Here is a 14,416-nt window from a genome sequence, read left to right as displayed (position 1 = left end):
AATGATTGGATTCTGAATAGGTTTTAAAGGTATAGCTGATTGTGGAGGTGTCAGAGAGACAGGAATCAAGGACTTTGGCCTGAGCAGTTAGAAAAATGCAGTTCCCAGTACCTGCAATGGGAAAGTCTACAGGAGGAATACCAAGAGCCCCAGTTTTGGTTATATTAAGTATGAGATACCCAGGAGCTGTTCAAGTAGCTCCTCGAAATACAGTAAGTCCCCTGTGTATGAACGAGTTCTGTTCAGAGAGTGCGTTCATAAGTTCAGTTTGTTTGTAAAGTCCAACAGAGTTAGCCTAGGTACCCAACTAACACAGTCGGCTATATAGTACTGTGCTGTAATAGGTTTATAATGCTTTTTACACAAATGATACATAAAAAAACAAACACAAAAAAATAAACATTTTTAATCTTATAGTACTGTACCTTGAAAAGTACAGTAGTACAGTACCACAGCTAGCATACAGGGGCTGGCTTCGAATTACTGACCGGAAGAGGGAGAGGAGGTGGAAGATGGTAGAGCTGAAGGATTGTCAGCAATAGGAGACGGAGGGCAAGGTGCAGTTTTAAGAACACACGTTCAAATCTTTGAAAGTTCGCAACTTGAAGGTTCATATGTAGGGTACTTAACTGTATTTAAAGTTGGAGTTAAGAGAGGACAAGCTGGAAATAAAAATTTGACAGTTATTGATATGATCATATTAAAAGCCATGAGAGTAGATGAGATTACCTGGGGAATGGATGTAGATTAAACAGCAGAGTACGAGAATTAAGCCTGAGAGTAAGCCAACATTTAAAAGTTAGGAAGACCAAGAACTAATCAGCAAAGTAGGAGAACACCAGGGAAATATGATGTCCTAGAAGCCAAGAGAAAAGAGTGTTTCAGAAAGAGAGAGCCATTTACTGTGTCAAATGCTAAAGAAAGGGGACTTCCCAGGTGGCACAGTGGTTAAGAATCCGCCTGCCAATGCAGGGAACACGGGTTCGAGCCCTGGTCTGGGAAGATCCCATATGCCATGGAGCAACTAAGCCCATGCACCACAACTACTGAGCCTGCTCTCTAGAGCCAGTGAGCCACAACTACTGAAACCCACGTGCCACAACTACTGAAGCCCACGCACCTAGAGCCCATGCTCCACAACAAGACAAGCCACCGCAATGAGAAGCCTGTGCACTGCAATGAAGAGTAGCCCCAGCTCAAAAAAAGAATCAACACCAAAACAGCCACATCTTATGAGCACACTGCAACTAGAGAGAGCCCGCGTGCAGCAACGAAGACCCAATGCAGCCAAAAATAAATAAATAAATAAATTTATTTAAAAAAAGAACAAGAGAGAATGTAAAATATATGGGCAAAAATGTAGGTAAGATGTTGGTTGTAGGATGTTGTGAAGTTCTATTGTGATTGCTTCAATTTTTTCACTGAAATCAGAAACAGGATTATCATCTGAGAGTGACAGTAGGGTGGAGGGTTGCTGGTTGAAGAAAGAGGAGAAAGTATGAAATAGTGATCTAAGAAGGTGGGAGAAGGTATGGACTAAGAAAACACGTTATTGCTAGGATGCATTAAGAGTCCAACTGAATTTAGTGATTGTTAATTGAAATAAACTTTACGGTTTTATTTTTCTTTGGTCATATTTACTGGCTGAGGTGCAGACTCAAGAGTTGTCGGTGTGTTGACCCAGAGTAGTGGTTTCCCAGGCAAGTATGCTCACTACTAAAGAAAAGGGAAAGGGGGGATAAAAGCAAGGGAAAGTCTGCAATGATTGGAAATTAAACTTTGTTTGGGAAGAGAGGATATCAGGCAGTGAGGGACAGTGAAAAGTTGGTAGGATCCATGGATTATCCCAACGAGAAGGAGGATTATTGAGTTTGGGTTACTTCATAAAATGAGTAAGTTGGAAAGAACAGAGTGGTTTGTTTGAAACTGAGATTCCCCTATTTTGGCATATTTAGGTTGTGTTTCGTTTTTCATCATTAAAAAATAATGCTTATGTTAACATCTTTGTATATAAAGTTTTGTGGTACCTTCTATTTCTATAGTCAGTTGTAAAAAGTTGAATTACTGAATTATAGGGTATTAGTATTTTTAAGACATTCAGTATGTACTAAGTAAATTTCCTAAAGAATATTTCCAGGATATGTTCTTGGCAGCGTTTCCATTTCACTAATACCTTGTGTACATTAGGTATTTCATTCTTGCTCTCACTCTTAGTCTCATTTTCTTTTCTAATTTGGTAGGTCAAAAAAGTCTCTCTTTTTAAGTGTATGTATCTGTTGCTCTTTCTCTTTGTGGTTTTCACTTTAAAGTTTAGAAAACACCTTTTTAATTAGTTCTAGGAAATGTGATTAAAAGTAAGGATACTCAAAAATTAATGAGAAATCAGTCAAGTGGTAGATTTTAGTCATTAACTTTCCTATATAGCAGCAATAAACATTTCAAAAGTATCTTGGAAAAAAGAAATTCCATTTGAAATAAAGATAAAAGCATATTTGGGACTTACCTGGTGGCACAGTGGTTAAGAATCCACCTGCCAATGCAGGGGACACGGGTTCAAGCCCTGGTCCAGGAAAATCCCACATGCTGCAGAGCAACGAAGCCCATGCAGCACAACTACTGAGCCTGCTCTCTAGAGCCTGCGAGCCACAACTACTGAGCCTGTGTGCCACAACTACTGAAGCCCGTGTGCCTAGAGCCCATGCTCCACAACAAGAGAAGCCACCCTAATGAGAAGCCCACGCACCACAGTGAAGAGTAGCCCCTACTCACCACAACTAGAGAGAAAAGCCCTCGCACAGCAATGAAGGCCCAATGCAGCCAAAATTTAATTAATTAACTAATTTTTAAAAAAAGCATATTTAAGAATAGCCTAAATGAAAAATAGCGTAAAACCTAACAAGCACCGACAAACTTTGCAAAGGGTGTTTTTAAAGGATGAATAAAGGGAGAGATGAAAATAACTACGTGTTGTATAAAAACAATCTAAAGAATAATTATTTTAAAAAATAGACAAAAGTAATAAAATTATATTCATGCACTAACTTTAAAAATATTATGAGCAATGCTTATCATTAACCAAGTATTTGGTGTTTATTAGGCAGTGTGCTATCTCGTTGAATTCTTCCAGCATCATTGTAGGTTTTATTAGTGTAATTTTCTAGTTGAGGAAATGGAGATTCCAGGGCACTGAATGACATCCACAGGTGTTAATTGTAGAGTGAGGATTTGAACCTAAACCTACCTCATTTCAAAACCTAGTCTTGGACTTCCCTGATGGCGCAGTGGTTAAGAATCTGCCTGCCAATGCAGGGGATGTGGGTTCGAGCCCTGGTCCAGGAAGATCTCACATGTCGCGGAGCAACTAAGCCCGTGCACCACAACTACTGAGCCTGCGCTCTAGAGCCCGGGAGCCACAACTACTGAGCCCACATGCCACAACTATGGAAGCTCACTCGCCTAGAGCCCGTGCTCTACGACAAGAGAAGCCACTGCAATGAGAAGCCCTCACACGGCAACGAAGAGTAGCCCCCGCTCGCCGCAACTAGAGAAAGCCCACGCACAGCAATGAAGACCAATGCAGCCAAAAATAAATAAATAAATAAATAAAATCTACGTTAAAAAAAAAAAAAAACAACCTAGTCTCTAAACTACTAGTCTACTAGTAGTTAAGGTTTGAGGAGGATAAAAAACACAATATAAGAAGGGGGGAAATTACCTATGCCAGATGTTAAAAGAGATTACAAAGCTCTAATTACCAAAATACTGTGAAGGTAACCCTGAAACAGTCTTTAATAACTGATAAAGTCTATTATATTTTTCAACTCATCATGAAGTGAGTATCACACAAATGAGGAATTGATTGTTTATTTAAAAAGTGGTATGAAGACATTTGTGTAGGTGTTTGGGGGGAAAATGAATTCAGGTTTTTATAGCAAAATTTCAGAAGATTTGAAGGGAGTGGGGAGGGAAATCCAAGTGAATGTTTTTAGTTTTAAATTTTAAGCATTATTTCTATTGAAATATTAACTTTATTCACTCAATTGTCTGGTTGAACTTAACTTCCTAAGTCTTTTAGAAAAACAAAATGCTACTTTTTTTTTCATGAAATATGTTGAGAAGATTTTGAGAATCACATTTATTTCTTTGGCTTTCCAGACTTTAAGAGCATTTAATAATTGCTTATTTGTGTAGACCATTATGCTATACATAATGTGAGTAGCCAAGAAATGAGAAATATTTTCTTTTCCTCAAACTATTTTGTAGCTTGAGATCACACATAAAGTAATATCTATTTCAAATCATCCAAATATATTCTAGTGAATACAGCAAAAATATTTAATTTGCAAACTATCTTTGTAATAAATAAGATTTATTTGTTCCAATTTGTGGTCCACTTAATAAGACAACAATAATTCATAGTCTTTTATTTGCTTTGTTCTGAGATTTTATATGTTATATAAACTATATTTTAGTCTTTACTGGCAAAATAATAGATTGAATTAATAGAAGAATTTTCTGAGGAAGACATTTTTAGCAGGAATTTAGAGGAAGGCAGGGTTGGAAGAAGGCTAGATTGCACTCTAGAGCAAATTGGTACAAAAAAGTAAGAGGGAGTTTGAAATTATAATGATGGCAAAATGAAGGGATAACTTATATTGGTGAACTATACAAAAACGAGATGATTTTTTACTGTAGAGTGTTTTGTTTTTTCATATTATTTTCCATTATGTTGTCACAGGATATAACTATAGTTCCCTGTGCTATACAGTAGGACCTTGTTGTTTATCCATCCTATATATAGTAGTTTGCATCTGCTAATCCCAAACTCCCAATCCATCCCTTCCCCAACCCCACTTTCCCCCTTGGCAACTACAAGTCTGTTCTCTATGTCTGTGAGTCTGTTTCTGTTTCGTAGATATGTTCATTTGTGTCATATTTTAGATTCCACATATAAGTGATATCATGGTATTTGTCTTTCTCTTTCTTACTTACTTTGCTTAGTATGATAATCTCTAGGTCCATCTGTGTTGCTGCAGATGGCAATATTTCATTCTCTTTTATGACTGAGTAGTATTCCATTTTGTGTGTGTGTGTTTGTGTGTATGTGTATCACATCTTCTTTATCCATTCATCTATCGATGGACATCTAGGTTGTTTCCATGTCTTGGCTCTTGTAAATAGTGCTGCTATGAACACAGGGGTGTGTGTATCTTTTCAAATCATAGTTTTGTCTTGATATATGCCCAGGAGTGGGATTGCTAGATCATATGGCAACTCAATTTTTAGTTTTTTTGAGAACCTCCATACTGTTTTCCATAGTGGCTGTACCAGTTTATAATGTAGGGTGTTTTAGATTTAATACTTAATAGCAGTAATTTGACAGGGTTTTGGGAGTTGGGCATTGAGCAATTAGGTGAAGTGGTTTTTTCTTTTTTTTAATCTGGTTTTACTCTTTTAACTATAGGAAAATGCTAGTAATTTTCTTAAGTTGAAAACAACTCATGATAAATAATTCATTCGATGAAAACAACTCATTCTTCATATTTTCATAATGGAACTTTGCAACTTGGCATATACAACACATTACAAATGGAGGCTGATCTAGTTCTAAACTGACAATTTGATATTTATCCTATGAACAAGCATTTTTCAGATTTCTTACTTGTTTATTTGATACACATTTGAATATTATTTGTGTAGTCTTTGTAGGAGATAAATGAGTTAGAATCTTTTCTATCTAATAGGGATATTAAGACATATAAGAAAATACTGGGAATCCCCTGGCGGTCCAGTGGTTAGGACTCTGCGCTTTCACTGCCGAGGGCTCGGGTTCAATCCCTGGTGGGGGAACTAAGATCCTGCAAGTGGTGAGGCGCAGCCAGGAAAAAAGAAAAAGAAAATACTGATTATGAGTCATTATGCTAGGTACAGAAAAGAAAGGGGTTATTTTGTATGTATTCTAGCTTATATTTAAAATTCAGTCACAGCTGGAATGATGAATGTGGTCATTTCCTTTGCCATGCATTTCTTACTCTGAGCCTTTAAGAATTTCACAGATGATAATGTAGCCATTTCTTGGACTCTTTCCTATTTATAAAAGGTGGTACATTTTATCGACTATGATTTAGGTATCATTTTTCCTTCTCAGGAATGTTTGCAAGCAAACCTTTGTTTGTTTGTTTTCTTTTTCTGCAGAGGTTACGCACAGAAAATAGACTATTAAAACAGCGCATTGAAACATTAGAAAAAGTAAGTAAATTGCTACTTATGTAAACTTCCGTTGAATGCACAATAATTTTTCTATTTTAAATAAAGGCTCAAGAAATCTGGCACATGTCTCTGAAGTTGTGGTATTGACTTCTTAGCTTGCATAGCTTACTACTTAACTAAATAACTTGTCAATAAAAATTGATCATTAGTAGTCCTTGAACTCTAAGGTTAAAGTTTCAAACTGAGGTTATTATTAGAGTAACATATTGATGTCATTTGTTTTTGTTACATAATCTCTAAAAAGTATGTTCTTTAGGGGTAACCTAATTGAGAATCCATTCTGTATAGTATTTTAAAGATGAATTTCAAATGTTGCCCTGTCGAGCCATATGTTAAATGTGGCAGTGATTTCTTTAAGGCCTTAGGATTGCTTTAAGTTTAGTCAAAATGATTGACTGATTTCTTATATAAAAATTCACCATGATGTTTGTTGATTTTCAACACAGGAATTGTGACTAAACTTTTGGTTTTTAGAATTATTTTGATACTGCTTGTTACCTCTTCCTCTCTGTTTCATATAAAATAACTGGGTAAATGTGTCAATTTTGCATTATTTTTCTTATTGTGCTTTTGATGTAATGTCTTTCATAGTCTTGTTCCTGTTGCTATAAGAATGTATTAAGTAATAAAAGTATAGCCTAAGAGTTTTGGTTTATTAAAGGAAAAACATCCGAATTCACAAACTCTTTTAGGTTTTTTTGTTTTTGTTTTTTTTTCTTTTTACCAAAGATGAAAATTAGTAGTTTAAAAAATAGTCCTCATGATATTGCCAAGTATCTTAAAATCTTCCCTGATAGTCTACAGGTCAATATTTAGGAATGAAATGAATGAAGATATAGATTATTTGCATATTTGTCTTTTGTTTGAAAGTATTGATGGTTTCATATTAAATAGCATGGCACAAGGACAGGGTCTTTGTTACATGTATATTTTTGTTATATAATAATTGCAGGTGCATTATATTAAGGATATATTTCTTTCATCTTATTAGAGCTGGTTTGAAGATAATTCTGCTTTTTTGGTGACTGCAAAAAGGTTGAGCTTAATTGTTTCTAAGTCATTTTGATTTTATCAATATATATTTTTTCCACTAAACACTCAGTTTATAGTAAAATGTACATCTTCCTAGGTGGTCTTTTATCTTTGCAGTAAGACATTTTCACAGAGAAAGCATTTTTATTTCATCGAACCTTGAGAATAATAAAGGTGCTGTCTGAAAGAGTTAAGTTTGGATTTTCCTTCTAGAAAATTAAGTACCTTTTTACTGGCCTAGATGGCCTAGGTGTGTTCTTTAGCACTTAGAATTCTGTAAATACTTAGATACCAATTAAACTCTGTAACTGAAATGTTTACTTACTCAGTTATTGCTAGAATTTATTATGGTTGAGCTCATTAATTTCATTTGTCATATTTTCCTTGCTTTGCTTCTTTGGAAGTTGCTGTTGCACAAATTGCTGTCACACTTTATAAGTGGAATTGCTTACTCAAATTCCTTCTCCCTTTCATATAAATGATTTGACAATATGGCTGATGCTAAAAATACTTAAAGTATGCTTTAAAAAGAAGATATTAGCTTGCCACAAATAATGAAAACCCTCTTGGAATTTGTGTTTGGTCTCTTCTAGAAGCACATGATTTTCTGCAGTTTATCCTTATTTTGATATATTCTTTTTTAAGAATAGAAACACATACAATAAAAAATAGTTTTAAAATCTAAATGTCCATCTTAATTACAATGAAAAGTAGGTGGAATTTGGGTATGCGTTGTTTCTTCTTATTCCTAATTTTATCACCTTTATTTTATTTCCTTCTCTTATATTTCTATCTGAATTTTTCCTTTTGTAGGAAAGTGCTTCCTTGGCAGATAGATTGATACAGGTATAGTTTTTTTTTTTTTAAGCATTTTCTCTAACATCTAAGGAAAGTCCTAAACCTAGAAATTCATATTTTAATGCATGCAATTTTACATGCATTTTTCTAGAAATAATTTTTGGGGTGGTATCTATGGGTATAAACTTAATTTTTGATAATAGTGTGTTATCTTTATTAAAATAAACCCATCTTTTGCACGTTTTAGAGCTAACCTTATTTTAAAATTTATTCCAAAATGGCAATCAGTGGATTCTGCGAAATTAACCACTATTCATTGAAAACATTAGTCCTGCATGTACAATAATATTGCATGAATTGAATTTTTATTGACTGAAAGAAGAATTGTTCTTAAGATTATCAGATGAATTTTTCATTTAGTTTCCCAAAATTTGCTGGAGCAATAATGAGCTGCTGGCTAATAATTACTTAGGCTGTTCTGTTCTCTGAGGTGATCTTTTTTTTTTTTTTTTTTTAACATGTCAAAGTAAGTAACTAAACCTCACAAAGGCAGTCTTTCTTGAATCTATCCTAAATTGCTTTACACACACAAAAATTATGTCCTAAGGGACAAGTGACAAGAGCCCAGGAGGCTGAGGAAAACTACCTCATAAAACGGGAGTTGGCCAACATCAAACAGCAGAGTGATGAGGCCAGTGCTAAACTGGAGCAAGCTGAAAATACCATCAGGAAGCTCCAGCACCAACAGCAATGGGTAAGGAGTCTGGTAGTGGTTTTGCTCACCTTTCTCATCCCCTTCCTTTAAACTTTTTTTTTTTAAGCACAACTTCTGTGCTCTTGTTTTAAACAATTTTGTTTTCTACTTTAATTGAATTCTTAAATTAATCAATTTTAAGTTCTGTAATATTTAGAGGTCTTATTGTGGCCTAAAGACTCCTTGTTCTAACTTTTTTTTTTTTTTTCTGTCTACACAGTTTTGTTAGAATTAAGTAATGTTTTCTTTCCTTACATTATATTTTAAGTCACAGCAAATAAGTGATGTATGTCAGACCTGCTTTTTAGGTTTTAGAAATCTGTTTATTTATAAAAGGTATTTTTCCATGGGTAATTATTAAATCTTCTGATAGTTTTTGTTAATTGTGTACATGAGATACTACCCAACATGTAGAAAATATGTAACTATCTCATTTAAATCTTTGATAATATGGTGATTTATATCTTACAAAATACTATAGTCTTCTTACATCAAGACATTAAATTATGGGTTCAGTTATATGCTTACATTTTTTTCAAGAAGAGAGAAGTTGTGAAAATAAAAAAATGGACTTTTAAAATATTATGTTAAGTAACTTCGAGTACTAAACAGCTTCTGATTGTACAGCTATCCTCAGGTATCTTTTGTAACTTAGATATTATTTTCCATTGGCAAATTCAGACAAGTGTGATATTAATCAAGAATATGAGCGTTAAAAAGAAAAGCCAGCTGTTTATCTTTGAAAAGATATTATTTCTTGTTTCAGTTTTCTGTTTTCAAGTAGGAGTTGGATTGTAACAGGAATAGGCGGAAAAAGTTGTGGTAAACCTAGAATTCTATATAGGTCTGAAAGGCAAATAGAATGACTTCAAGGTTGGATTTCACTAAGAAACTGAGAAACAACATTATCATCTTAGTATGAAAATCAGAAAACTAAAAGCAAAAAGAAATTGGTAATTGAAAAAAAGCATAACATAAAATTTTCCCTATTATGTTAATTGAATATGGTTACAAAAAATGAATAGCAGAGTGGTAAGAGAATACATTCATCCCTTGTTATCTGTGGGGGGCTGGTTCCAGGACCCCTGAGGATACCAAAATTCTTGTATACTCAAGTCCCTTTTGTAAAATGGCATAGTATTTGCATTTAATCTGCGTATATCCTCCCATATGCTTTATTTTTTTTTATTTTTTGCACTTAGTAAATATGTTTTTATAATGAAAATTCTTGAAGTATAGCTTTGAACATATATACAAGAGTAGCACAATGTAAAACAAATTGAGATAATGTATTTTTTCCCTTTAAATCTTGGAATTGCTGTTTTGCTAAATGAATATTTCATTATAAACATTTATATTGTATGTTAAATATTTAAAAATTCATATTCACACGCAGTGTTGCTGTAGTCTCTAGTACGTTAGTGCTTCATGCTGTCTCCCATATACTTTAAATCATCTCTAGGTTACTTAATAATATCTAATACTGTGTAAATGCTATGTAAATAGTTGTCTGTGTATGGCAAATTCAAATTTTGCTTTTTGGAACTTTCTGGATTTTTTTTTCCTGAATATTTTCAGTCCACGGTTGGTTGAATCTGCAAATGCAGAAGCTGTGGCTGTGGAGGGCTGACTGTACTAAAAAGATGGGAACTCAAATGTTTCATTTTGCCTTTGTATGAAATGTCGATAATATCAAAGCATAAAAATAGGAAAAGCAGAATTGGAGGGTCATGTTGAGAATTAAGCTGAACTGAGTTATCAGTGTAATGTGATTTTGTTACTGGGAAAGATAAGTATTATATTTACATTTAGTATAAGCTACAGTCTTTAATACATTGGAGTCATAAATTATTAGTTTTATGGCATAGTTTTTCAAATAGTAAGACCTGGTTATAGATGTGTATCAAAGATAAAAAATGTTGGTTTATAATGGAAAAGCTAAGTGGGCAAGCAAAAACAGCCAGAATGAACTGAAGCTTTTGAAAATAGTTAAGTGTAACAAAAAGAATCTTTGTACTCTAATTCAAAGGACAAGATAGACCCATATTGTGGGGCTATGATACAAGTAGAAAGCAAATCTCTACTTCGATTTTGCTTCCATTTTTTTTCTCACTAAGCAGACATTCTCCTAAACTGAAATAAACTGTAAAGCAGACATATAAAGCAGTAATGCACAAAAATAGGTGAAGTAACAGAGTCTTCGTTAAATTTCCAGTTTCAAAGTAAAGTGATATTAGATATTAAAGTAACTTGCAAGATGATCATAGGAATATTATTTTTTAAAAAGGATTTTAGAAAATAAGAGATGCTAAAGGCTTTGAGGTTGGCAACTGCAGTTAGGTAATAGTGGTTAGATATCTCAGAAGAGGATCAGTGACCTTGCTGATGCTTCATTAAAAATTCCTGGAACATCTGGTTTGTGAACAATTAGAAAAATAACTTTTACTTGCTAAAAGCTAATTTACTATGCATAAGTCATAACAAACTAACTTTGTTTCTATAACAAACAAAAATTTTTTACAAGTTGTTGGTAGCGTCTCTCAGGATATCATTCTTGACAAGGTAGAGAAATACAGATGAAAATAGTAAACTTAAGTGGCTTTATAGGTGACTAACTATATCAAAATGGCTGTTCATGTTGAAGTAAAGAGGTGTCAGAGGTCTTTGAGGTCTTTGTCTCCTACATGAAGTATTTCAGGAATGTAGGTAATATTTTTTATATATATAAATTTGTTTATTTTATTTATTTTATTTATTTTGGCTGCATTGGGTCTTCGTTGCTGCGCGTGGGCTTTCTCTAGTTGCGGTGAGCAGGGGCTACTCTTCCTTGTGGTGCGCGGGCTTCTCATTGCAGTGTCTTCTCTTGCTGTGGAGCACGGGCTCTAGGCGCGCGGGCTTCAGTAGTTGTGACATGCGGGCTCAGTAGTTGTGGCTCGTGGACTGTAGAGCACAGGCTCAGTAGTTGTGGCGCACGGGCTTAGTTGCTCCATGGCATGTGGGATCTTCCTGGACCAGGGCTTGAACCCTTGTCCCCTGCATTGGCAGACGGATTCTTAACCACTCCGCCACCAGGGAAGCCCCTAGGAATGTAGGTAATATGTTAATGGTGAGTCAAGATTTCAAAATATTTAAACAGTCTATTCAGAATAAGAAACTAAATAAAAGATTATTTCATAGAAGTAAATCTATAGCCTTGCCTCGAAGTTTAAAACTTAAAGATATATCTTAGTGATGCTTTATGTAACAAAACCTTGAAATTGACAGCGGATCAGGAATTACCAATAATATAATGAGACTCCCTGCATTCCTTATCCCAAGTATAGTCTTCTAGAAGTATAATAATCCAGTTCAGTTCTAAGTAGCTTGTAGAAAATTTGTAGTGTTGTATCTGGTTTGAATACCAAAACTCATATGAAATGTTTACAGACTGTGTTATGGCAAGTATAGGAAGATGTGGAATCCCTGGATATTTTTAGACTCTACTAAAGAAGATTTTATAAGAACATCACAGGTATGGTCATTTTAAAGTATTTGAGAGGTGATCTTATGGAAAAGTGGTTAGTCTCTTTTGATATTGCTTCAGAGGGCAGAATGTGTTTAAGATCCAAAGATACAAAATCCTACTAATCGGAATTTTGACAAATGGAGTAGTTTCTTCACAAAGTAGTGAGCATACTACTGCTAGTAAGTGACCATCTATTGCTAATTGTCTTGATTACAGCCTTCCAATATAACAACATGAAATCTTCAGAATTCTCTAAGGGTTTCAAATCTGTTCCAGCAGGAGGTGTTGAATTACCAGTATAATCAACCACCACCACCACCCTCTACTGCCAGTAGTGTCATTTTATATGCTATAAATAGCTTTGGATTTCATATACAGAACTGAATTCTAATCCTGTTTTGCTAACTTTGTGACCTTGGATACTCAAGGATTGGGTTTATTTTTTTCTCTAAAATGATTACATAAGGCTAGATCACCTCAAGTCATTCTTTTTGATTTTTTAAATGAACTTTATTAAGGTATAAATTACATGTAATAGAATTCATCAAGTTAAAATTAAAATGTATGGTTTGATATGTTTTGATATTAGTTGTATAACCATCACTATCACAATCAAAATGTAGAGTATTTCCATCACCCCCATGATTTCTCTCATGTCCCTTTGCAGTTCACCTCTCTATCCCAGCAGCCTTTCTGCTTTCTGTCAGTGTAGTTTTGCCTTTTCTAGAATTTCATATAAATGGAATTGTAAGGTATGAGGCTTTTGTATCTGGCTTCATTCACTTAACGTATTCACTCAATTTTTTTCTTCTTGGCAATTTTTTTTCTTTACTGTGGTAAAATAGACACAACATAAAATTTACCATTTAAGCTCACAGTTCAGTGGCACTAAGTTCATTTATAATGTTGTGCAACAATAACCACTATATTTCTAGAACTTTGTCATCATCTCAAACAGAAGCTTTGTACCCATTAAAAAAAATAACTCTCCTTTCCCCCCCCTCCACCTTTTTGCCCCTGGTAACCTCCGTTCTACTTTGTGACTCTATGAATTTTCCTCTTCCAGGTAACTCATATAAGTAGAATCATACAATATTTGTCCTTTTTTTTTTTTTAATGTTGCTTTATTTATTTATTTATTTTAAGATTTAATTGTATTTATTTTTGGCGGTGTTGGGTCTCCGTTGCTGTGTGCGGGCTTTCTGTAGTTGCGGTGAGCAGGGGCTACTCTTCATTGCGGTGCACAGGCTTCTCACTGCGGTAGCTTCTCTTGGTTCTAGGCGTGTGAGCTTCAGTAGTTGCGACACGCGGTCTCAGTAGTTGTGGCTCATGGGCTCTAGAACGCAGGCTCAGTAGTTGTGGCACACGGGCTTAGTTGCTCCACGGCATGTGGGATCTTCCTGGACCAGGGCTCGAACCCGTGTCCCCTGCATTGGCAGGCGGATTCTTAACCACTGCACCACCAGGGAAGTCCCAATATTTGTCCTTTTGTGTCTGACTTATTTCGCTTAGCATAATGCTTTCAAGGCTCATCCTTGTTGTATCATTGCATTAATATCAGAATTTCCTTAGTTTTTATTGTGGCTGAATAATATTCCATTGTATGTGTATGTATTTTGTTTATCCACTCATCTGTTTATGGTCATTTTGGTTGTTTCTACCTTTTGGCTGTCATGAATAATACTGCTGTGATCATTAACATACAAATATCTGTTTGAGTCCCTTCTTTTGAGTATATACCTGGAAGCAGAGTTGCTGGATCAAATGGTAATTTCATGTTTAACTTTTTGGAGACTCAGCAGACTATTTTCCACAGCTGCTGCACCATTTTACATTCCCACCAGTGTACAAGGGTCCCAATTAATTTCTCCACATCCTCAACAGCTCTTGTTCTTTTCTTTTCTTTTTTCTTTACTGTTTTTTTATTAAAAGCCATCCTAGTAGCTAGTACTAGGTGTGAAGTGGTATAAAGAAATTTAAGTAAATGGAAAGATCCCATGTTCATGTATTGGAAGACTTCATATTGTTAAGAGGTCAGCACTACCTAATATGATGTA

At 34.7% G+C, this 14,416-nt stretch overlaps 1 protein-coding gene across 11 annotated transcripts in view; it reads left to right on the top strand.

Annotated features, from left to right (window-relative positions):
• Positions 1-14,416, top strand: part of EVI5 (ecotropic viral integration site 5) — a 227,345-nt gene that overhangs the window by 113,359 nt on the left and 99,570 nt on the right. For 7 of the 11 annotated variants that reach the window (XR_005019724.1, XM_036850975.1, XM_036850955.1 and 4 more), the window contains 3 exons: positions 6,196-6,249; positions 8,116-8,148; positions 8,708-8,854. Coding sequence is in view for 10 of the 11 variants with exons in the window: in XM_036850975.1 (XP_036706870.1) it covers positions 6,196-6,249; positions 8,116-8,148; positions 8,708-8,854 (234 nt within the window). In the remaining variant the exon portion in view is untranslated. The remainder of the gene's footprint in view (positions 1-6,195; positions 6,250-8,115; positions 8,149-8,707; positions 8,855-14,416) is intronic. The other 4 variants (XM_036850995.1, XM_036850966.1, XM_036851004.1 and 1 more) reach the window with 2 other exon arrangements.

The sequence above is a fragment of the Balaenoptera musculus genome, chromosome 1 (genome assembly GCF_009873245.2).
Source record: "Balaenoptera musculus isolate JJ_BM4_2016_0621 chromosome 1, mBalMus1.pri.v3, whole genome shotgun sequence".
Classification (NCBI taxonomy): Eukaryota; Metazoa; Chordata; class Mammalia; order Artiodactyla; family Balaenopteridae; genus Balaenoptera; species Balaenoptera musculus.
The sequence above is the reverse complement of the archived record's forward strand: the minus strand, read 5'-3'. Positions and strand labels throughout refer to the sequence as shown.